At 39.2% G+C, this 24,758-nt stretch overlaps 1 protein-coding gene across 6 annotated transcripts in view; it reads left to right on the forward strand.

Annotated features, from left to right (window-relative positions):
- Positions 1-24,758, forward strand: part of PRR16 (proline rich 16) — a 187,441-nt gene that overhangs the window by 146,635 nt on the left and 16,048 nt on the right. The window contains exon 1 of one of the 6 annotated variants that reach the window (XM_070076036.1): positions 2,595-3,037. The exons of the other annotated variants lie outside the window; for them this stretch is intronic. Coding sequence (XP_069932137.1) covers positions 2,987-3,037 — 51 coding nt within the window. The 5' untranslated portion in view covers positions 2,595-2,986. Of the gene's footprint in view, positions 1-2,594; positions 3,038-24,758 lie in introns of those variants that run through there. 6 annotated transcript variants of the gene reach the window in all.

Consider the following 24,758-nt stretch of genomic DNA (forward strand, 5'->3'; position numbering starts at 1 on the left):
TGATCCTTCTTCTCACCTCCTGCTGATTTTGGGTATGATTTGTTATTGTTTTTCTAAGTCTTCAGGATGCATCATAGATACTTAATTTGAGACATTTCCATTTTTTGTAATGTAAGCACTGAATGCTACGATCTTGCCTTATAATACTGCTATTAGTGTATTCCAGAGATTTTGATACCTTGTGTTTTCAGTTTCATTTATTTCTAGAAAGTTTTAGATTCCGTTTTTAAATTGTTCAATGAACCATTGATTATTCAGTAGCATGGGTAGGTGGGGAGGTGTAGAGGGAGGAAGGGGGTATCATTATGTTCCTAGAATTATGTCTACAAATCACATTGAATCTGTTAAAAACTAATCCAAATAAAAATGAGAAAATCATGGAGATGACGTGTTTCCCACCTTCAGAGTGTTGATGGACATCATATATCTGTTTGGCATTTCCTGCAAATTACTGATTTATGCAATAATGAAAATTTCAAGTCACTTAATAAGTAAGTGAAAGATAGATAAATCTGTGGCTACCTCAGGCCTGGGAACTGAACAGACCAAGGTTGTTACCAAGAACCAAGGCTGTCTAATGCGCCATTGTGTCACTCTTGGCTTTGGTTTTAAGTTTGCTCTAATTATATTCAGTACTCAGACGTTACTTCAGGAATATCCGTGGCCAAAAGGAGGTAACTATCTGGTTTGTAGCCCTTTGGTGTCTTCTGAAATATACAGAGGAAATTCTCCCCTGCAGACAGCTCTGCAGTCGCCCCTTGTATACCTTATTGCCCATGGTTGTTAAAAGGAACACTAGAGGAGCAATCAGTTTTTAAAAGTTTACACCCCTCCAAATATGAAGTTAAGCTCAAACTGCAACAAGAAAATCGTAATACAGATCCATATTTGATCAATATGGTTATTTATTATTATTGAAGTATCATTGAAATGCAAAATACCGTGGGTTTTAGAGGCAGAAGAAATGACTGCAATCACTGTGGTTGTGTAGGAGAGCGTGAAAGTGATAAAAACATTTTAGTCACCTTATTTATATAATTCTGTAATTTGTCCTTATAATAGCACCTCTCACAGATGCAGACAATTGTTTCTAGGATTATTTGTTGATTTTATGTTGCTGCCTCCATACAGGAAATTTGTAAGCTCAGGAATAATGACAGTTATTCACCTGTGTGCCTTCCCTTATTAAATTAATCTGACAATGAATAAAGGATTTAGAGGATTTGCAGAATTGCCAGTCCAGGTAAAGGGTATATCATTCAAGCCGTGTGCAAGTCGTGAAAATGCAGACAGAGGCATGGATCTTAGGGTGAGTGTGTCAGTCAGCTTCTCATCACTGTAGCACAATACCTACTTCTGCAGGAGGGAGTTTGGTTTTGCTCACAGGTTTGGAGGTTCACAGTGCAAGATCTGGCAGCACCGTTTGTTCTGCCATCTGGGGAAACCAGAGGATGGCAGTGACGGATCTTGTGCCGAGGATCACACGGTAAACCAGGATGCCCAGAGTGATTAGGTCCAACTCATTCTCCTGTAACAAACCCTCGTGAGAGAACTACCTTCCAAAAGCAGGCCCCTAAGGACCTCCCTTAGTCCCACCTCCGAACACTGGCTGGACTGTACTATCAACTAATGACTGAGTCCAGGAGCCTTGTCCTACTGAAACCACCATCGTAAGTGTAGTAGAAGATGGGATGATGGTACAGGACTTGAAATGCCTGGATTCTTTTCAACAGCCATCAAGGAGAACTGAATGTTTTAGATTTGGACTGTGATGCCAAAAAAGCTTTGCTTTAGTGGGACATTCTTGGCAGTATATTAGATACACAAGGGAAGAGAGTGCCTTCGGACTGCTGGCCAGAGTTACTGAGATCCTGATTTGGGGTTAATAGAGGAAGAAAACTGCACTAAATGCATCTCCAGCCATATTAGAAGAGAGAATTGAGAGGACTTTAAGTGAAGGGGGATGCGTTCACAATGCAGGACTGAGGGAAACGTGACAGCAGGAGTGCCGATAGCAGAGGCCTGCAGTACATTGTTTCTGCGCTTTAGAGGGTGTACACCACAGAGACAGGGCAGGGGGTTTCCAGCGATGACTTGGTTCCACATCCCTGAGTTTGTAACGTAAGAGACGTTTCAAATTAGAAATTTTGCAGAATAGATGCAAACTGGAATTAAAGAGTTAAATGCAGTTAATTATGAGTAATTCATAGGTGCCTCAAGAAGAATCTAAGATTTCAGAAGTGTGTTAAAAATAAGGCTGTGACAGAAGGACAATGGGATATGTTGAAAAGGAAATATTGGACTACACTGACAAATTTTGCCCAACAATTATTTAATTGTTCCCTAATAAGTCTCCTGGCTTTGATCACATATTATAGAACAGAAAAGGGTTTCTGGATGTCTTCCAGTCTTCCATCTTGCTTTCAAGTAGATGGAAATTATAATATTCCGATAGATGAAGTTCAGTTTAATTTAGAAAAAGATATTTTATAAACAGAGTCACTTTATATTTGGATAATAAATGCAAATCTCTGCTGCCAAAAAGTGTTCCTTCTTTTCTTAGAGTAATCACTGACACCCAAGCGTAAGCTTGTTTATTTTTGGTTTGTGACTTGATAGACTACATTTGACCAATGTATTTGACTGCTAAGCCGTGGCTTAGGTGTAATCCATTGCATTGTCACTTGTCAAGTGCTTTGCTAATCCCGTTCTCTGAAAGGCTTGCTAGCATGCACCATTTAAAAAATCTAAGTGCCTTCGGCTGATCTCTGAACACTGTCTAAAACTTTATTTCTCTAGCACCTGGAGTACGATGCAGGTGTTTGTAAAAGTGTCTGAGTGTTGTGTTCCTCTTAACAACATTTCCTAAAGTGCTTTAAGGGACTAGTGGTCATGAATTCTAAGAGGAAACACTTGTTTAAGTGATTTTGTTTCAAGCAGAAAGTGTGGCAATGCTGATTTAGGGGTTAGCAGACAAGCACTATGGATGCTTTTTCTGCCGTTCTACAGAGACGGAACTGAGCACACATCATTCCATGTGAGTACACACAGGGCATTTTGGAGAGGATGGTGTTAACAGTGAACTGAAATGGGAAGATCAAGCAAATGATGCGAAGTTTTGGGAACACTTACGTCTATATAGCTTTCTTCTTTGTAAAAATTCTATTTACTTTGATATGCTAACATCCAATGTAAGTATTCAAACAGGGTTTAGAAAATGCTGATTTCCCCTGTACTCACTGGGTGTTTTTCAGTCATATGCTACTGAGCCTAGTCCGACCGTGAAGTAACAACTAATATTGACCAGGTGTGTATGGTAGCTTCACATTTGTTGTCTCGCTTTCTCTTCAAAACAACTCTAGACGTAGGGTACTAATGCTTTGTTTTAATACATAAGGAATCAGACTTTGGAGATCTGTGGTCCCAGTGTAATAAGCGGCTGACTCAGGATTAAACCCGGTTTGGTCCACCACCACCAGTACTTCCTTCCCCCCACTTCCTTACATTCAGAAACTCAGAGTATCTTTCCCCTGAAAGATGTTTTCTGTTAGGAGTGGCATTCCTTTTCTATTTTATCTCAAGAGAATAAGAATCTCTGCTTACTACTTTAAATTAATTAATTTGATATACAAAGCCGAAGGTGGCAGTGACTAGGATATTTCAACCAAACAAGTATCTTTAATGAGAAACACCACTGAGAGTTTGATTTTCTTTGGAAGACAGAATTAGCAAGTGTGAGGGTTCAATAGAGAGTTGGTTACTGACATGCTGGCAAACGACCAGGTTTTTGAGGTGGGAAGAGAGCCGTGGTTTGTAGCATTTGCCAGTTTTTTGTGGTTTAAATACTTCCACTCTGTATTATTTCAGGCAGCCAACGTGATATAACTCAATTTGGAAATGGGAAGAGATGAACAGGAGCAAACCATTATATATAATATTTAGCATCCAAAATAAATATAAATGACCCCAAGTATATAGATAATGATAAAATATTAGGAATTGAATTTTGAATATTTATAACCATTGTATTTAGTATGATTAATTGTAAGTTCAAATAATTTAATTTTTAATAATGACTGTATATAGAAATCAGCTCACAAACTCCAGGAAGTTAAACGAATGAGTTTTGCAAGCATGTTTGAATTGGCTCCAGCATAACACTGGAGTGGATTGAAAGATCTAATTTAAGCCATGTAGAGAGTTTTAACTATCTGGGGAGCGTTTCAGCTCTATTTCAGTATATTCTCTCCTAGTCTTTTGAAGTTTGTCATGTGTATCAGATTTAAGTTAATGAAACTTAAGTACTGTGAGTATTTCCAGGAAAGCTGTCACATGTTTCTTGCTGATTTGCATTTATCATTCAATTTGTGATGTCTGACAGTCAGGGATGCCCGCGTGGTTTGCCCAAGCATGAAGATCCAGAGGCATTTTGCTTCCAAGATGAGTGAAGATAGTAGAGTCTGCTTTGAGGATCAGTCATTTCTACCACTGACTGTACAGGATGCATGAAGGATTGGTTTCTGCTTTCACTTCAAAAAAGGAGGGTAGTAAATGGATTCCAGCATAAAGGGAATGGAGTGAGTTCAGTCTGTGGCCATTCAGAAAGGTGGCTTACATTGCTTAATGGTGAGAGTAGATTAGATAACTTGTAATATTGTATTTGGGAGATAGCCCATGATTTTCTGAGTCGTTAGATCAGTAAAATAATTTTCATACTAAACTAGAGAAATACTAATGCCATAGTATTCCATCCTATTTCCCACTGGACTAGTAAACATTTGTTTTCTTAAATGAATGATTAGGGCAACTTATTTGTTGATTATATTCTTTAAGTAAAGCCATAAGAAATTACATTAAAATTTTTTAAGGTTAGTATATTTATTTGAGAGGCAGAGTTACAGAGGGTGAGGAAGAAACAGAGAAATCTTCCATCCTCTGGTTCACTCCTCAAATGGCTGCACTGACTAGGGCTGTGCCAAGCCAAAACAAGGAGCTTCTTCCAGGTCTCCCACATAGGTGCTTGGGCCATCTCCACTGCATTCCCAGGTGTGTTAGAAGGGGCTGGATTTTTGCAAGTGGAACAGACAAGGCACTAACTTGTGCCCAAATGGGATGCCTGTGTTGTAGGCTCTGTCTTAACCTGCCAGGCCACAAGGCCAGGAGCATAAATTATAACTTACGTTAATGTTCTATGAATAGATTCTCTCAGCATTCTTTTATATTTGTGATATACCAACACTTAATATGTTTATTTTCTTCAAATATCTAAATTTTCTTTAGAATCTGACACTAGCCTGCGGCCTGCTGATGAAAGAGGAAGGGAAAGAAATAAATCATCTAAAATGCATCTGATCTGGATTTTCAAATGATGTTTAGATCTGAATTCATTGTATATGTTCTACTTCTTTCACTTGGCTTATTTAGATTTGGTATAAAACTATTTCTTTATGTGAATAGTCATATAAAGATCAAGTTAACCAAGTTGAGAGTGTAGATGATTCTGTGCAGGAAAAAATGCACTTTCTTCAGGGTCTGTCTGTTCTGTATTGATATTCCACAAAGATATGATAAATTGCACCTGTTGAAAGTATCCTTTTCATTTATATCTCTGTACATGATAGTAGTAATGATGCTGTATTTTGGAGTTTGCTATTTTTTAGTATGCATTGCTTTTTTTTTTTTTTTCAAAGAAAGGTGTGTGGAAAGGGAGAGGAGAAAGTAATTTTACAGTGGAGAAGGTAACTACTATTTTTTAAGTATTCTAAAATAAACAAGGTTATTTCAAATACAACTGTAAATACAACAATGTAGAAATATCCCATTCACTTAATACTTAGCCAACGAGCTAGACCCAACAGTGCACATGAAATATTTACCCATTTCTATAAAGCTCAGGGACAGGCAACATTAAGACATTCTGTTGGAAGTCAGGAAGATGGATTCACTTGGGAGAGGCAACGACTAACTAGAAGAGAAACAAAATCCTTTGGGGATGCTGATAATATTCAGACTCTAGGTCTCTGTGTTGGCCACATTGGTGTGTTCACCTTGGAAAAGCTAACTGAGCTGTGCTTAGGATTTTTGGGTTTGTCCATGTATGTGTTACACTGTAAAAAAACATTAAAGGGAACAAAAGTCTAGGGTTTTTTTTTTCCTGGTATTTGCATTGTATCCATTATGATTAAACTCCAAAATTCATTTGTGAAAAATGATTTCAACAGTTTGCACTCACACAGAAACATAAAGTGTAAAATACTGTTTGAGTACTAGTTATAGCATTAATTCACATTGAACAACACATTAAGGACAGAGATCCTACATGAGGAGTAAGTGCACAGTGACTCCTGATTCCTGATGTTGACTTAACAATTTGACACTCTTGTTTATGCAAACTGTTGAAATCTTTACTTAATATATACTAAATTGATCTTCTGTATATAACGATCATTGAAAATGAATCTTGAAGCAAATGGAATGGGAGAGGGAGTGGGAGGTGGGAGGGTTGCGGCTGGGAGGGAAGTTATTGTGGGGGAAGCCATTGTAATCCATAAGATGTACTTTGGAAATTTATATTTATTAAATAAAAGTTAAAAATTGTTTTAAAAGAAGGAAAGAGTAAGAAACATCATAGTATTAACTCACAAATGTAACATCCAAGTATATGTTGGTATGTCTTTTCTCTGTCTGAATTTTTTTTTTTAATGTTATTTGACAGAATTATACACAGTGAGAGAGACAGAGAGAAAGGTCTTCCTTCCGTTGATTCACTCCCCAAATGGCTGCTATGGCTGGCGCTGCACCAATCTGAAGCCATGAGCCAGGAGCTTCCTCCTGGTCTTCCATGCGGGTGCAGGGGCCCAAGCACTTGGGCCATCCTCCTCTGCCCTCCTGAGCCACAGCAGAGAGCTGGCCTGGAAGAGGAGCAACTGGAACTAGAACCCGGTGCCCATATGGGGTGCTGGCGCTGCAGGTGGAGGACTAACCAAGTGAGCCCCGGCGCCGGCCCCTGTAGTTTGAATTTTCAACATGAAGCTGTGTCACAATGCACATTCATAGAGAAACAAAGATAGTCTAAAACTAAGACAGAAACCCTGTCAGATTTAGGAACCAGGGTCTGAAGTCCCCAGCATTGATCACCATTTATTTGATTTTTTAACTAGATTTATGATGAAAGTACCTCTGTTATTACTTTTAAATAAAATATGCAACCCTGCATAGTTAGAAAAAAAAAAAAAACACAGAATCCGTATAGTCATTTATCATCATTTGTGCCAACACTCACTCCCCAGTCCCTTGTGGGCAGTCATCATACGCCACCCAGCTCATACTTGTGTGCTTCTGTGGACTGCTATCCACACAGGCTGCGTCCAGTCTCACGACACTTTATCCTTCATGTCACAGCCATGTGACTTTTCTAGAGTAATTCTTTGGAGTAAGCTGCTTCGACAGCCCCTCTGCACCGTCTCAGTAAAATGTCAACCTTTAAAGGGGATAGTGGCACAGACCGTGCGTTGTCACTCAACAGCTTCCTCTTTTCCTTCCTCAATAAAAGAACATCTGGCCAGCGCTGTGGCTCACTAGGCTAACCCTCCACCTAGCGGCGCCGGCACACCGGGTTCTAGTCCCAGTTGGGGCGCCGGACTCTCCTGGTTGCCCCTCTTCCAGGCCAGCTCTCTGCTATGGCCTGGGAAGGCAGTGGAGGATGGCCCACGTGCTTGAGCCCTGCACCCCATGGGAAACCAGAAGAAGCACCTGGCTCCTGCCTTCAGATCAGCACAGTGCGCTGGCTGCAGCGCACCAGCCGCAGCAGCCATTGGAGGATGAACCAATGGAGGAAGACCTTTCTCTCTGTCTCTCTCTCACTGTCCCCTCTGCCTGCAAAAAAAAAAAAAAAAAAAAAAAAAAGAACAAGAACATCTGAATGTTATCTGGGCAGATGGCTACTCTCTTGTGTAACTAAAAATGTGAATTATAATGTAGGTGAAGCCAATGAAGGCACACCATGGTTTAAATTTCCATGGAACATCTTTACAGGAGATTTTGTTCTATTGCTCCTTCGTCCTTACTACTGCTTGGCATCCAGACTCGGTGGTTGGAGCAGCCATCTGGGGCTGCAAGGTGGAAGATGCACACTGAAAATGTACTGGACTGCCGTTTATGTAGGAAAAATACAGACTTCTCATTCATTTAAATTCCTTTCTCTTTGATTGTTCAGTCTAATGGCCTTCACTCAAGCATTACTCCTTTGCATGAGGAAAGATAACATTTATTAGTCTTTTTCTCCTAATACGTAATAACTTATTTGCTACATGATAGTTGCCCCCAAAAGTGTTTGTTGAAATTAATTGCAAGGAAATATTACCCCAGGTATAGATATAATTTCAGAGACAAATCTTAGAGATAAAAGAGTCTTCTCAAACTCCTCTATCCCCACTGGCTCAGGAGTTGAAAACAGGGAGAAGGGGTTTATAAGAAATACAATAGAAGGAAAAGGAAAACTTCAAACTTTATGAATACCTTCACAGAGAATGCACTCATTACAAAAAATATGATTCTATGAAAATATGTTATTAAAATAATCTTCATATGATCAACATTTTATGATCATATTTAAAACTACAGTAAGAGAATTGGGAGGTAAAGATCCAGGGAAAAGCATAAAAAGACAACAATGAAACTGGGGGCTCAAGGGGGGTAAAAACAGTGCAGGATCAGTGCAGGAGCCTTGTCACTGTGAGGGATTTTTCAGAAAGAGAATAAAGGCATGGAGTGAAAGGAATTATCAAAAATGCATTGCATGAGCACATCTGAAATGAAAGTAAATGACACTAAATATGTATGAACACTTACAGAGGTATGCTGATTTTTGTTGTTTATCTTATATATATATTATATTAATATTATTTATATTATTCATCATATTCACCAGCATATATGCTGCCCACCAGGGAGAAAAAGTCAATAAGATAACATTTCCGATGGTCATCTCCCCCTACCCCCCATTTCCCTGTCACTTTGTTCACATACTGTTTGTGTTACCTCTGGGCCATGATAATAATGAATACTCAGTAATGTGGTATTTTAGTCACCTGATAATAAATGTCAGTTTCTCTTGGTTATTGTGTCTATTGGCTAGTTGACATCAAGTCTATAAAAGTTACCTGCATAAATGAAGTTATAGAAATTTCAGGGTTTTCAATAATTGATTTTTAAGAAAACAGGTATGTGTGGTATCTAAAAGCTTAGTGTAAAAAGAAAACATGACAGTAGATGATCCTTTTTATTACAGACAAACATAGAAGCTTTGTATTTATATAAGTAAGTTAAAGGAGGAAACGGGAGCAGAAGTAGTAGTTGAGAAAGACTTGAGAACCCAACATAGTGCTTCTTTATGTCCCTGATGTATGTAATATATTTTATATAAAAAGTCTCAAAACTCAGGGATATGGTCTTTAGGATCTGTCCATTAAAATCACCTAGTTTGAGGCATAAAACAATCAACCCATGCAACTCCATGACCCATGCAAATTTGGAGGATACTGATCCACAGTTAGTTTTCATCCTCAGTTGCCATAGCCATCATGAACAAAGCAATCAACCGAATGGATTTCAGATTGTATGACTAATTTAAAGTTGTCTTTGGCTCAATTGTCAGCTGATTTCTCACAACACCACTTTTCTTAGTGGATGTAAAAATAGTGCCAGTTTTGTACTCATAATCTCTCCTGTTACATTTAAGCTGCAAAGGAACTATGAAACTTTTTGCTGAAATACGTATCAAACATAACAGAATAGGGGGAAAGTGGTTGTGCAAGTGGATATATCTAAAAGACAGTGTAATTATAACTACAAAGAAGCTATGATACAGGCATGATTTAGTTGACATAATTTATATATGCCTTGACAAAGTAGTTTTTTTACTAGTTTAAAATTTTTTCACTTTTATAAAAATATTTGTGTCCATTATAAAAAAATAAGCAATTTAAAGAGATGATTATTGGCTTGATTTCATACAAAAGGAATATTTTGTACTTAGAATTTCTATATTAAACTGGGAATGTACTATCGAATTGCTATCTGTGCAAAGAGTAAATTCACTCTTCCTGCAGGCCCCTTTCAGAAAAAAAAAAAAAAACAAAAACAAAAACAAAAAAAAAAAACAAAAAAACCACTTCTTAATGCTTTTGGTAGAAGCTACAGAGTTGAATAAATAAAATAACTTAGTATTTTTATTCTTTTGGATTGTAGAATGAAAAATGTCTGCATTCACTTTTGTAGTAGCCAAATAATTTTGTTAAAAGCCTGGATTATTTGAATGGAGGTTGCATGTATATGGAAACACCCCTCCACCATCACAAAACCAAACTTGCACTTGGTCATCTGCAGAGGGCCTAGTAAAGTTCATCAGTCTTTTGCTTACAGGGCTATTAAAGTGAATTAGAATTTGGCTGCACATATTTTCTTGTTTGAAGGAGAAAAAATAATTAATACCCTTCTTGCCAGCCTAGGTCAAATCAATTAAGAGGAAACTTGAGAGTAAGCAGATTGAAGTAAAATACACCTAAGTTTCTCGTGAAAGGCAGTGTGAAGGATGACTTTTATACACTGTGATGTGCTTGAGCCAGCTCACAGGGACTTGTGAGGGCTGATTTTCAGAACATTTTCCAAGTTCTGTGATCAGTAGCGTCATGTTGAGACCTTGAATTCAGCGGGCAAGAGTGTATTTGCATCATGAGAATTAGTAAATTACACACATCAGAGACTTTTTTTCCTCTGAAGAGTCAGTTATTGAACACTTAAGAGAATACCACTGTCTCACAGCTTATTTTAGTACAAATACTGAATCCCAGGGTGATGCACTCCATCCTACAAGGTGAATGCTCGAAGAAGCTGTTCACGCACCGGCAGCCGACCAGTGTGTTCCGTGGAGATGCTTGCCCTGAGAGGAAGGGAGAAGGAGAAGCTTTAACCAGGTTTGCTCTTTGCATACTTTCCTGTGCATCTGTCCCCTCCCCAGGTGTGGAAGTGAGGATGTGAAAATGTTACTCCCACTTGGGAAGAAACATTAGGAGTGTGAATATATATTTCCCCCAACAATCACCTCCAACCCTCTGCTTTTTGTTTTCTGTTGGACTTAGGGACTTTAGGGACTGGACTTTTATTACCGGTGTGATTTTTTTCCCCTCCCATGATGACAGCCTCTTGCTTCCTGCTACCTCATAAGGTTGCTATGCTGGTACCCACATTGTTTCTTTGGGTACCTTTCTGGCAATACTGATGACAGGTTATTTTTGTGCCCGGCGAGTTCTGCCTGCCAGACACATATTTGGAAATGAAATATTAGTAGATGTAAATTGTCGCACAGTATTTTTCCCCACAGTACGTGTTGTGCTGAGAAGCCCGTGGATGTGTTGCTTCGCAGTGTGGTGTGAGTGCCTGCCCACTTTATGAACTCCAGTCACACTTAGGTTCACAGGGATTGGACATCTCTGCAGCTGCTCTGACAGTGTCCCATGGCTGGTCAGACACGTGTCCTGCAGTGTAGTTCTTCATGGAACCACACATAGGAAGTATCCAGGCAGCTTGAGGCCAAAGTGAGACAAATGGGAAATGCCTGTGTCCTCAGAAAGCACTGAAATTGTTCCAAACAATACAATAATTACACCAATTCCGAAGGCTTTCTGCACTGAATTCTGAAAATTTATTTGCTAGTCTCTTTCTCATCCCACATTATTTCCATTCACATTGTCTAGCAGAGTCCTTGCAGTTTGGTTGACAGACAAAAAGATATTCCAGTAATAAATATCATATGGAACACCAAAAGATTAAAATAGAAGATATGTCACTCCAGTAATGAAATGACCAACAGTGAGATGCCAAAGTTTGTATAAAAATAAACTCACATTTTGTAATTATTTGAGAATAGTTTGAAAATTAATTTTCTCAATTAAAATCCAGAAATACAGTCTGAAATGAAGATATTTCCCTTTTTTCTTAAAAAAATATGAAGAAATTCTAGTCCTTTCCAGTTCTTCTCCTGTTCCCCATGGTCAGAATTGGCAGCCTTTGGGCTGTTGAGTTGGGTTTGTTCTTTTGCTCTCCCTTGCACTCTTACTCTGGAAAATGAGCGGTACTTTGAAGGTCTCAGCAGTTTTATTATAGGAAAGCATTCATGAAGCTTGCTTTATTCGTTGGCATTTTTGTTTCTTTTACTTATTTGAAAAGCAGAGAGAGAGAGAGAGAGAGAGAGAGAGGGAGAGGGTTTTGTTTACTGGTTCACTCCCCACATGTCCACAACATCCAAGACTGAAGCAGAGGGTCCATGAATTCCACCCAGGGCTCCCACACGAGTGTCAGGAACTCACCTCCTGCCTCCCAGGGCGTGCCTTAGCACGAAGCTGAATCAAAACCTGAGGCAAGGCTTGATCCCCAGGATTCTGCTATGGGTTGGGGGCAACCCCAGAGGCAGCTTAACACACTGTTCCACAGTGCTTGCCCCTAGAGAGTGAAGCACACAGTTATCATAAGCGCTGGCTCCTGAGCCAGTTTGTTTCTGAGACCCAGCAGTAGGGCTGCTCAAAGACTGTTTTTATTTTTATGCATTTCTTTGTTGACTGGATTTCATTGTCAGAAGATTATTTTGCAAGAAATGTTCAACAGATCTTGTAGTGTGTGTTATTAGCTCCTTAGGCATTGCTGTCATTTGTCTCTATACTTGAAGGATAATTTCTTGGTTTTTAAAGTGCCTTCCTAATATGGATTCTCCATCAGAATCAGTGGACACTCTGTTCCATCCTCTGGGTTGGTTATTATTGTGTGTGTTGTATTCCTTAAGCAACCGGAAGTTTGAAAGGATCTTATCTGTTGGGGTTGTCCTTGACCAGCAGCTTGGCTGGGTTGATACTCTTGAGTCAGAGACACAGAGTGACACGTGATGGGAAGAGAGTTTAACTTGTAAACGTTGGAGAATGGACCCTGAGCCAGATCACTTATGTTTAAGGAGCTGACAGATACCACAGTCGAAATTCCCTGCACCCTAGATCCTGAGCTGGTTGTGAAGGAGCCGTGATAATACCCAGGTCCTCCTACCCATAGCCCCAGCCCTTCTCACTGCTCACGTGGCCATTTGCATTTTCAATATTGCCTCTCCCAGGCCGTGCACAGCCTTCAGCAGAGATGTGCGTTTCATTCATAAACTCATCCAGAACTTACATGAAGCTAGCCTGAGGGCTATAAATACATTAATAGCTTTAGGCAAAACAAGTGCTTTACAGTAAACTTAACAACTTTCTATCTTCCAGTACCCAGACATAAATCTAGTTATTTTAAAATTTGAAATTGTGTTTCTTATGAACAGTTTTTATTGTCATCAACACATTTTCAGTAATGTGATATTAGTGGCAGCATATTTTACAACTCCAGTTTATTTCATTGACAGACAACACTGTGAAGGAATCGTGCTACGCTGCCCTTTCTGTTTATTTGTTTTCTTAACAGAGGATGTGCACTTTAATAATGTCACATATTACAAAATTAAAATGTTCAAAACATGTACATGGTAAAAGCAAGACAATATATTTGGCAGGCTTTGTACTTGTTAGCACTTCTTTAAAAAAAAAAAGTTTTATTTATTTATTTTAAAGGCAGAGTTACAGAGAGGCAGAGGCGGAAACGGGGAGAGAGGTCTTCCATAGCTGGTTCACTCCCTGGATAACCCCAATGGCCAGAGCTGGGCCAATCCGAAGCCAGGAGCAAGGAGCTTCTTTGGGGTCTCTCACACGGATTCAGGGGCCCAAGGACTTGTGCCATCCTCCACTGCTTTCCCAGGCCGTAGCAGAGAGCTAGATTGGAAGTGGAGAAGCTGGGACTAGAAGCAGCGCCCATATGGGATGCCGGCACTGCAGGCAGTTTTACCTGCTATGCCACTGCACCGGCCCCGTTTAGCACTTCTAATGAAGAAATTTTTTTAACATTATAGAAAAGTACAGAGACTAATGCAGTAGCCACATGGTGCCAGTGACCCATTTTCAACACATGTTTCACTTACGTTTTTGCCTGGGGAAATTTTTCTTCTGAGTTAAACCTCGCAGATACAGTAAATTCAAGTCTCATTGTCTTCCTGAACTCCTCCATCTCCTTGAAGCTATTAATCATCAGTGTTGCTCTTGAACTTTTACTATGCAGCTTCTCTTGACAATGCATAGTCTAATGTGTGTTTTTAGAAGCTGCATAAATACAGTACTTTCTGAATTTTTAAAAATTAACTGTTGTTTTAAGATTATGGAATGTACAAAGCAAAATGTACCTGAAATAATTCTCCATGTTTTCTATGACCATATGACCATAGTTGTCAAGTGTACAAGAGTAAGTCCAAGAGTTCATAGGAACCACCTACCATCAGTAATATGTGCATTTCTGATTTCCTTTACACCAAAATAAACTTTGAATTGCATTGTTTTCATGCACCTTTTAAGGTACGCTTGCAGCATCAAGTAATCTTGCTGTTGTTTTTATTTGTGCTTTGTTTTTACAGTAATAATTTGACATTTCGTGTCAAATCAGTATGCTGGGATCCTTCGGAGTTTCTTCCATTTTTCTCTACACTTGAAGGATAACTTGAAAATTTTAAAAAGTTGACATAATTTTTTTTTCAATATGTATAGACCGGGACGTTGAATTTTGACCTAATCCTTTCTTCACATCTTTTCCTTTCATGCTTTGGGTTGATAAATTGTGAGTTTGATCTGCCTCTGGTGCTTGAGGCTTGAGACTGTCGTGTCTGCTGTCATATCGCCTGGGCTGGGCCTGACACCCTTGGGTCACGCCATCTTTCTCTTTGCTATCCCATCATAAGTCCTTTGGTGTTGCTCTGGAAAATCTTGAGAACAGCCTGACTTTCCTCCTTTGTACATACTGTGTTCATTCTGCTTGGATATCCATTTTTGATGTCCTGGGTAAGTCTTAGTGGAGTTGGTTCACAGACAGATTGTACCAGATCACATGGAACACTTTCAAGTTTCTTTCAAAGAAATTAGCCTCTTGAAAACATTCGTTTTCTGTTCTGTAACAGAGTGGTCTCTTTATTGGGAAAAGTAGTGTGTATTCTTTATGAAGTAGATCAACTTGGTGTTTCTTCCATGTTTCATATAGTCCCATTTGCAACAAGATGGAGGAATCTGGAAAACATCATGCTGGCTGAGTGAATTAAGCCAGTCCCAAAGGGACAAATATCATATGTTCTCCCTGATTGGCGACAACTAACTGAGCACCAAAGGGGAAACCTTTTGAAGTGAAATGGACACTATGAGAAACAGTGACTTGATCAGCTCTTGTCCTGACTGTGGATGTACAACGTAATACTTTATCCATTTTAGTATTTTTTCTTTGTTTCGTTCTAGTACTATTGGTTGAACTCTGTGATTAACACACAATTATTCTTAGGTGTTTAAATTTTAACTGAAAAGTGATCCCTGTTAAATGTAAGAGTGGGAATAAGAGAGGGAAGAGATGTACAATTTGGGAAATGCTCAATCGGACTTGCCCCAAATGGTGGAGTTAGAAACGTGCCAGGGGATTCTAATTCAATCCAATCAAGGTGGCATCATTTTTTCCAGATCTGAGAAGAATGTCTTCAGTATTTTGATTGGTATTGCACTGAATCTATAAATTGCTTTTGGGAGCATGGACATTTTGATGATATTGATTCTTCCAATCCATGAGCATGGAAGATTTTTCCATTTTTTGGTATCTTCTTCTATTTCTTTCTTTAAGGTTTTGTAATTTTCATTGTAGAGATCCTTAACGTCCTTGGTTAAGTTTATTCCAAGGTATTTGATTGTTTTGTAGCTATTGTGAATGGGATTGATCTTAGAAGTTCTTCCTCAGCCGTGGCATTGCCTGTGTATACAAAGGCTGTTGATTTTTGTGCATTGATTTTTTATCCTGCTACTTTGCCAAACTCTTCTATGAGTTCCAATAGTCTCTTAGTAGAGTTCTTTGGGTCCCCTAAGTAAAGAATCATATCATCTGCAAAGAGGGATAGTTTGATTTCTTCCTTCCCAATTTGTATCCCTTTAATTTCTTTTTCTTGCCTAATAGCTCTGGCTAAAACTTTGAGAACTATATCGAATAGCAGTGGTGAGAGTGGACATCCCTATCTGGTACCTGATCTCAGTGGAAATGCTTCCAACTTTTCCCCATTCAATAGGATGTTGGCTGTGGGTTTTTCATAAATTGCTTTGATTGTGTTGAGGAATGTTCCTTCCAAACCCAGTTTGCTTAGAGTTTTCATCATGAAAGGGTGTTGTATTTTATCGAATGCTTTCTCGGCATCTATTGAGATAATCATATGGTTTTCCTTCTGCAGTCTGTTAATGTGGTGTATCACTTTGATTATTTTGCAAACACTGAACCATCCCTGCATACCAGGGATAAATCCCACTTGGTCTGGGTGGATGATCTTTCTGATGTGTTGTTGTATTCTATTGGCCAGAATTTTATTGAGGATTTTTGCATCTATGTTCATCAGGGATATTGGTCTGTAATTCTCTTTGAATGCTGCATCTTTTTCTGGCATAAGAATTAAGGTGATGCTGGCTTCATAAAAAGAATTTGGAAGGATTCCCTCTTTTTTGATTGTTCTGAATAGTTTGAGAAGAATTGGAGTTAGTTCTTCTTTAAATGTCTGGTAGAATTCAGCAGTGAATCCATCTGGTCCTGGGCTTTTCTTTGTTGGGAGGGCCTTTATTACTGTTTCAATTTCTTTCTCAGTTATGGATCTGTTTAGGTTTTCTATGTCTTCCTGCTTCAATTTAGGTAGGTTGCATGTGTCCAGGAATCTATCCATTTCTGATAGATTTCCCTGTTTGCTGGCATACAAGTCCTTGTAGTAATGTCTGATGATTCTTTTTATTTCTGTGGTGTCTGTTGTTACGTTTCCTTTTTCATCTCTGATTTTATTGATTTGGGTCTTTTCTCTTCTTTTTTTAGTTAGTTGGGCCAATGAGGTGTCAATTTTGTTTATTTTTTCAAAAAACCAGCTCCTCGTTTGGCTGATTTTTTGTAATGTTTTTTTGGATTCAATCCTGTTGACTTCTTCTCTGATTTTAATTATTTCTCTTCTCCTACTAGATTTGGGTCTGGTTTGCTGCAGATTTTCTAGGTCCTTGAGATGAATTGAAAGCTCATTTATTTGGTGCCTTTCCAATTTCTTGATGTAGGTACCTATTGCTATAAACTTTCCTCTTAACACTGCTTTTGCTGTATCCCATAAGTTTTGGTATGTTGTGCTGTTATCCTCATTAACTTCCAGGAAGTTTTTGATTTCTTCTATGACCCATTGTTCATTCAGGAGCATGTGGTTCAATCTCCATGTGTTTGCATATGCTCTAGGGACTCCTGAGTTGCTAATTTCCAACTTCATTCCTTTATGGTCTGAGAAGCTGCATCGTATGATTCTAATTCTTTTGAATTTGCTGAGACTTGCTTTCTGGCCTAGTATGTGGTCAATCCTAGAGAAGGTTCCATGTACTGCTGAGAAGAATGTAAATGCTTTATGTGTAGGATGAAAAGTTCTGTATATATTTGTTAGATCCATTTGAGCTAGAGTGTTGTTTAAATCTACTGTCTCCCTGTTGATCTTCTGTCCTATTGATCTGTCTATTTCTGAGAGTGGAGTATTGAAGTCCCCCAGTACTATTGTATTGGGGTCTAAGTCTCCCTTTAAGTCCCTTAACAAATCTTTTAAATAGACCGGTGCCCTGTAGTTAGGTGCATATACATTGATAATTGTTATATCTTCCTGTTGAATTGATCCCTTAATCATGATATAGTGCCCCTCTTTGTCTCTCTTAACAGTTTTTGTGTTAAAGTTTATGTTGTCCGATATTAAGATGGCTACGTCTGCTCTTTTTTCATTTCTGTTGGCATGGTATATCTTTTTCCAGCCTTTCACTTTCAGTCTGCATGGATCTTTGTTGGAAAGATGTGTTTCTTGTAAGCAGCAAATAGATGGGTTTTGTTCCTTAACCCAATCAGCCAATCGGTGTCTTTTAACTGGACAGTTCAGGCCATTAACATTCAATGTGACTTTTGATAAATAGTAACTTTGCCCTGCCATTTGCCAAAGATATTTTCTAATATATTCTTTGAATTCCCTGTGATCTTTTGCTGTGAGGTTTCCTTCCTTTACCTTCTTTCATATTGATGACCGTGTTTCTGTGTTTCTGTGTGTAACACATCTTTAAGCATCTTTTGCAGGGCTGGACGAGTGGCGACAAATCCTTTCAATTTCTGTTTGCTGTGAAAGGTCTTTATTTCACCTTCATTCACAAATGAGAGCTTAGCAGGGTATAATATTCTGGGCTGGCAGTTTTTCTCTCTTAATACCTGGGCTATATCTCGCCATTCCCTTCTAGCTTGTAGGGTTTCTGATGAGAAGTCTGCTGTGAGTCTAATTGGAGATCCTCTGAGAGTAATCTGATGTTTCTCTCTTGCACATTTTAGAATCTTTTCTTTCTGTTTCACTGTGGTGAGTTTGATTACAACGTGTCGTGGTGAGGATCTCTTTTGGTCATGTTTACTAGGGCTTCTATGAGCTTCCTGTACTAGGATGTCTCTGTCCTTCGCCAAACCCAGGAAGTTCTCTGTAAGTATCTCACTAAAAAGACCTTCTAATCCTTTCTCTCTCTCCATGCCTTCAGGAACTCCTAGAACCCAAATGTTGGGTTTTTTAATAGTATCCTGTAGATTCCCAACAATATATTTTAGATTTCTAATTTCTTCTTCTTTTCTTTGGTTTGACTGTATACTTTCCTGTGCTCTGTCTTCCAAGTCCGATATCCTCTCTTCTGTTTCACTGACTCTGTTTTTAAGGCTCTCTAATGTGTTTGTCATTTGATCTATTGAGTTCTTCATTTCATTTTGATTTTTCTTCACTATCACACTTTCATGTTCTACTAGTTTCTGTGCTTCATTTTGATTCTTGCTTAAGATTTCATTTTCTCGAAGGAGATTTTCTATCCTGTCCAGTAAGGAATTCCATACCTCAAGCATTTGTTTTTGAAGACTTCTATTTGTTCTTATCATAAATTTTTTGAAATCTGTATCTTGCATTTCTTACATCTCATCATCTTCATAATCTTGGCTTGGAGTGTCTTGTTCATTTGGGGGTGTCATAATGTCTTCCTTGTTCTGGATTCCTCGGTTTTTGCGTTTGTTGCTTGGCATTGTGGAGATATCTTTGGATTCTTCTTCCCTCGCTGTGGTGTTTTTTCTTGTTATACTATGACTGTATTAAGTGGATTGTCTGCTTTTGATGGAGCCTTAGAGGCTTGAGATGGGTGTGGCCTAGAGCTCTGTTTGGTTCCTCAGGGTTAAGGGTGTGCCAAAGGTGACACACTCCCAGGTTAAGCATGGTAAATCTCTCTCTCTCTCTTTCTTTTTTTTGATTCAAATGGGAAGTAATTCCGCACAGCTGAACGGAATTGGAGGTAGTTAGCAGGCAAATGATATACCCACAGGAGCCAGAGATGGGAAGCTCTTTCCCAAGGACCACACAGGGAATCTGTGCTGCCCTCAGTGTGGGCTCAGATTCTTCTTCAGTCTCCCACTGGGTTGCCAAGGTTACCGAATTATAGTGTCTCTGGAGAGTACTCACGTGAGTTCTCTCCCCCACTGTCTCTTTTTTCAGTCTCAGTTCATTAGCATCACACATTCACTAGGTTCTAATCTCCTGTTATTTCTCACACACACACACACACAGAGTCAGCTTTTTCTGCTAGGCTGAGGGCAGGTACAGACCTGAGGTCGCCCTGCTTATGACGTATGTCCAAAATGGCGCCTGCTCTTTGTCTTGCTCGCCTTTGAGAAGTGAGCGGAGAGAGAGAAACTCGTGTCTGTATTGGTCACTTTTTTTTCCCTCTCTCTTCTAGTTAGCCTGGTGAACTTTTCCCCACGGGGTTTCAAGCTTCGTTCCCTCTAGTCTCCTCTTTCCGCTTGCCCGCCGGTGTCTCGGGCTATTGAGGTTAGGCTCACCTCATGTTCCAGCGCTGGTGTGTTGAGTCTGCCGCTGGTGTCCCAAACTATGGCCTCCCACGCTCTCCACGCAGGTCCACTGTGAATCACTTGTTCCCGGAGAGTTTCCTCTGCTGTTTCTTCCCCTACTCTTCCTTGAACCTGCAGTATCTCCACTTTTATTAAACTATCTCTTCCCAGACTATCAGTGTGCTCCCTTCCTATTCTGCCATCTTGCTGCTCTCCTTTATTTAATATGTAGACACATGGTGATTGACTCTTAGCCCAGGCTGTGACAAGTGGGAAACCCTGGACCTCCCTTGTGCAATCCTGGTGATGATTCCAGCCTTCCTGTCCATCGGTGACTGGATTTCAACCATGTCTGTTCTCTCACCATTTGCACTTTGCTTAGTGTCACTGGTATTTTGAAACTCAGTTCATTTCTTTGGCTCTTCAAGTCCTCTGATGCGTTAGTTACTAATGTGTGTTTCTAAGCACCATGTACTGGGGAAGATTTTCTTCTCTTCCACACGGAGCTCTTCTCAGACATGCGCTCTGCGGGTGCCTTTGTTTTGCCTCCTCCCTCCCCTGCTTGCTACAGGGGTGCTTATGGAGTCATTTTACCTATCCCTTTCCTCTTGCTTGTTTTGAATGAAACAGCTCTGCTAAGAACTTCCAGCTGGACCTGAGGTCGTGTTGGTGGCTTTTCTTTAACGCGTTCCCTTTAGATCTAAGCCTGGGCCCCAACAGATAGGCTTATTTCAGGTTCCAGCCGGAGTCCTACCTGTGGACGAAGTGGGGGAGGTGGGGCAGGGCTGGGGATAAAAGAAGAGAACATTTGTACCTGCAGGTGCTGCCCGTCCACACTCAGGGTATCTCCTGGGCCCTGGGAAAGGTGTTCCTGCAGGACAGTGAGGCCCAGAGCTCGCCCCATGCGTTTCCTTGCTGTCTCTTCTATAGTTGCCCTGCAGGCACCATGTGTTATTTTCTCCTCTGGCATTATCTGTGAAAACAGAAGGCTGTTGTGACTTTGCCACTGTGAGGCATCAGGCTAGTTTTAGGATCAGTACTGGGCTGATATAAAGCCATCCCTTTTTAATTTATTTTTGCAGCTGATGGTACAAGAGTACTTTCAGAAATTAATGGAAAATGGCATTAAAAGATCAGATCATGTTCATGAGAAAAAGTTGAGATTGCCAAGTGTTTACTGCCATAAATGTGCTAACAGCATCTGTTTGAGAAGAAAATGTTTGAATAGGAAGTTACTGTAAATTACTAAGAATTTCTGCACATTCTCCTCTAATTCTTGATTTTGAAATATGAGTCATATATTCACAAATATTCCACATATTAAATGGTTAAATATCAAAATGTTTTGTCCACATTCATAATTTTGTATTGTATGACATTTTAAATTAATAATACTAACTGAAAGTCATAATTATTCTATCTTTTCTTTTAAATTAGATTCCGGTAAAAGAAAAAATATTACTTTGAAAGAAGAAAAGGTATTTCTGAGTTTTATAGTGTATGACAAATATATGCTAAATAATTTTCTAAGAATAATAATTTGTAAAGAATGTGGTAACGTACAATTTTGACCACTAGAGGGCTTCAATTAATTTCCGATGAAAATAAAATTAAGAAATTTATGAGATTTATGGTTATTAAAGTTTTAAGCATATAATTATAAAGCTTTATGTGTGGTTAATAATATATAATACACAACAATTTTATCCCAAATATAAGCACACTGTGCAATATGTTTTATGTATTATATATGGCAAAGGCAATGTTTTATATTTAAATGTAATGTAGGACCTGGTGCTGTGGCTTAGCAGATAAAGCCACCACCTGCAGTGCTGGTATCCCATATGAGCACCAGTTCAAGTCCCAGCTGCTCCACTTCTGATCCAGCTCTCTGCTATGGCCTGGGAAAGCAGTGGAAGATGGCCAAGTCCTTGGGCCCCTGCACCCATGTCGGAGACCCAGAAGAAGCTCCTGGCTCCTGGCTTCTGGCTTCAGATCGATGCAGCCCCAGCAGTTGTGGCCAACTGGGGAGTGAACCAGCACATGGAAGACCCCTCTCTCTCTCTGTCTCTGTCTTTGTCTCTCTCTCTTTTTCTCTGCCTCTCCTTCTTTCTCTGTGTAACTCTTGACTTTCAAATAAATAAATCTTTAAAAAATAAGCTAATTTAATGCTGTTTCACAAGGAGGGTAAATTTTAAAGTTTTCATATGTTTATGACCTTCAAATTTTTAAAGTGCTAGGAAAAAATTCTACATTTTGCTTTCCCCATACCACATATAGAACATATGCATCCAAAATAGTTATCAGTACACTTTTGTTGAAACCAAAACAGCAGGAATAGTGTTTACTGTGAATATTTTGTTTTATAAAAGAAAAACCATGCATCATTTAGCAACAGAATGGAGAGTTGAAAGATCAGTCTGCAAGCTCTCCCAGCAGATTTAAGTGACTCTTGGCTCTCCATTGTTTTTGAAATTATGTGCAATGTATTTTTATAAAATATTTCTAGAGCCCCATGGCAGTGAAGGTAGATGTTTTTAAAACCAGTCTATCTGAATTCCACAGTTTAAATTCCTTCTGTCTGTTCCATGTCTTATATTATGGTCATTAAATCCGGTGTGAAAGTGTTGTACTATTAAAATGCAACTCCCTTTACCCCTGTTAGGAATGGTAGAACTCAAGCACAGAAAGCAATGGCATACGGCATGCATACCTCTATTGAGCCAAGGGTAGTCTGCTGATGTGCCTCCATGCTAAGCACGTTGCCATCATAATTGACTTAGACTAGGTATTTTCAGGTTGAGAGGAGTATTCAAAAGTTAGGCTTTAGAGATTTTCAAATGTTTTCACTAATGCAAAAATAATGTGATACAGCCTCCCTATTCACATCATTTTCTATAATTTTCCCCAGGTTTCTTTGTGTTGAGTCATCTTTTTTAATGACTTGTTTCATGGTAACGTCTTTCTACCTTCTCAGTGCTCTGCAAAGTCAGAGAGCCCATATCACCTTAAACCCTTCGCTGCAACCTGATGCCTTCATGTAAGGCCAGGCTCATTACCATGGTGCTGGAGACCCCTAGGCATTGTTTTAACCTAGAAACCTTTTATTTAAGGTATACAAACTTCATGCATTTCATACATACAAATGTAGGAACAGGGATTCTTCCCACCATACCCCCCCCCCACTCTCCCACTCCTGTTCCTCCTCACCCTCCTGTTCCCATTCTTATTTTTATTAAAATCTATTTTCAACTAACTTTATACACATAAGATTACATTAAGTAAAGAGTTAAAAAAATAGTATGAAGAAGAAAAAAAAAACCTGTCCCTCAACAGTTGAGACAGGGCTGTTCAAAATCATGGCCTCCCAGAGTGTCAGTTTGACTTCTGTAGATTACCTTTTAGGTTCATCACTTCACTTCCTCCTTTTCTTAGCTTTCCCCTTTGTTTATTAGATGTCAGAGGTCCTGCAAGATACTTAGGTGCATATACACACATGCCCTTATCCTGGGCCATGCTGGGTTACTCTTATACCCTTGGAGCTCATTTTGTATTTCAAAAATTCCTTCCTATATTTTGAACTTAATTGTGTTTAGAGTGCGCTCTCCTTTTATCTTCCTTATCCTTCAGAGTCAGATAACACTGACTTCTTCCCTCCCTTTTCTGTAACCTGTGGAAGTAAACCTAGGAGAAATCCCAAAGCTTGTCAGAGTCTAAAATAGTAATTATATCCAGTACTTTTTTTAAATTTATTTATTTATTTATTTATTTATTTATTTATTTATTTATTTATCTGAGAGGTAGAGTTACAGGCAGAGAGAGGGAGAAACAAAAAGGTCTTCCATACACTGGTTCATTCCCCAAATGGCTGCGATGGCTGGAGCTGGGTCGATCCGAAGCCAGGAGCCAGGAGTTTCCTTGTGGGTCTCCCACACGGGTACAGGGCCCCGAGAACTTGGCCCATCTCCCACTGCTTTCCCAGGCCATAAGCACAGAGCTAGATAGGAAGAGGAGCAGCCTGGACATGAGCTAGCGCCCATATGGGATAGCAGCTCTGCAGGTGGAGGCTTAACCTACTACACCATAGCGCTAGCCCCATCCTGTTTTGAAATCCACTCGTGTTATCAACATCGGCATTGCTAGCAATATCACTTTAAATTTTTGATAAATGCTATTTTTCCACAATATAATTATATACTTGATATATCAAGTATAATACTATACTTGGATGTAATCAGAGTTTTCTGGTCCTTTTGATAAGTAATTTAGTGTTCTCCATAGACTGTAATATACATTATACAAATAATGGTAGAATTCACTGACATGCTTCTTTACATTATATATTAGCTCTGTATCTTAAGATGTAGAAAATAAGCATATGTCAGCATGTGATTTTAATGGAAATGTAAATATTTCCTTTGAGATACTGATAAATGAAATTCTGTAGTAATCTTGCAAGGCTATTTTAATGTATCATTTTGGCATTACTCTCCAGAAAGCTATTTATAAAATTATGCATTTAAAAAATATGTGTGCACACACCGTGTATATGAAATGTTGTGAATACTTTATTTACAGCCAATATTCTGTAACTCAGAAGTTCAGCCACCACAGAATTGTAAGCTTTTGCTGCCAAAACTAAAAACTCGTTTATTGCAGTGTTTCTGCTTTGACTTTGCTTTGTCCTTTATTCATTGAGTGTATCTTCCTAGTCC

This window comes from Oryctolagus cuniculus, chromosome 6 (genome assembly GCF_964237555.1).
Source record: "Oryctolagus cuniculus chromosome 6, mOryCun1.1, whole genome shotgun sequence".
In the NCBI taxonomy this organism is placed as follows: domain Eukaryota; kingdom Metazoa; phylum Chordata; class Mammalia; order Lagomorpha; family Leporidae; genus Oryctolagus; species Oryctolagus cuniculus.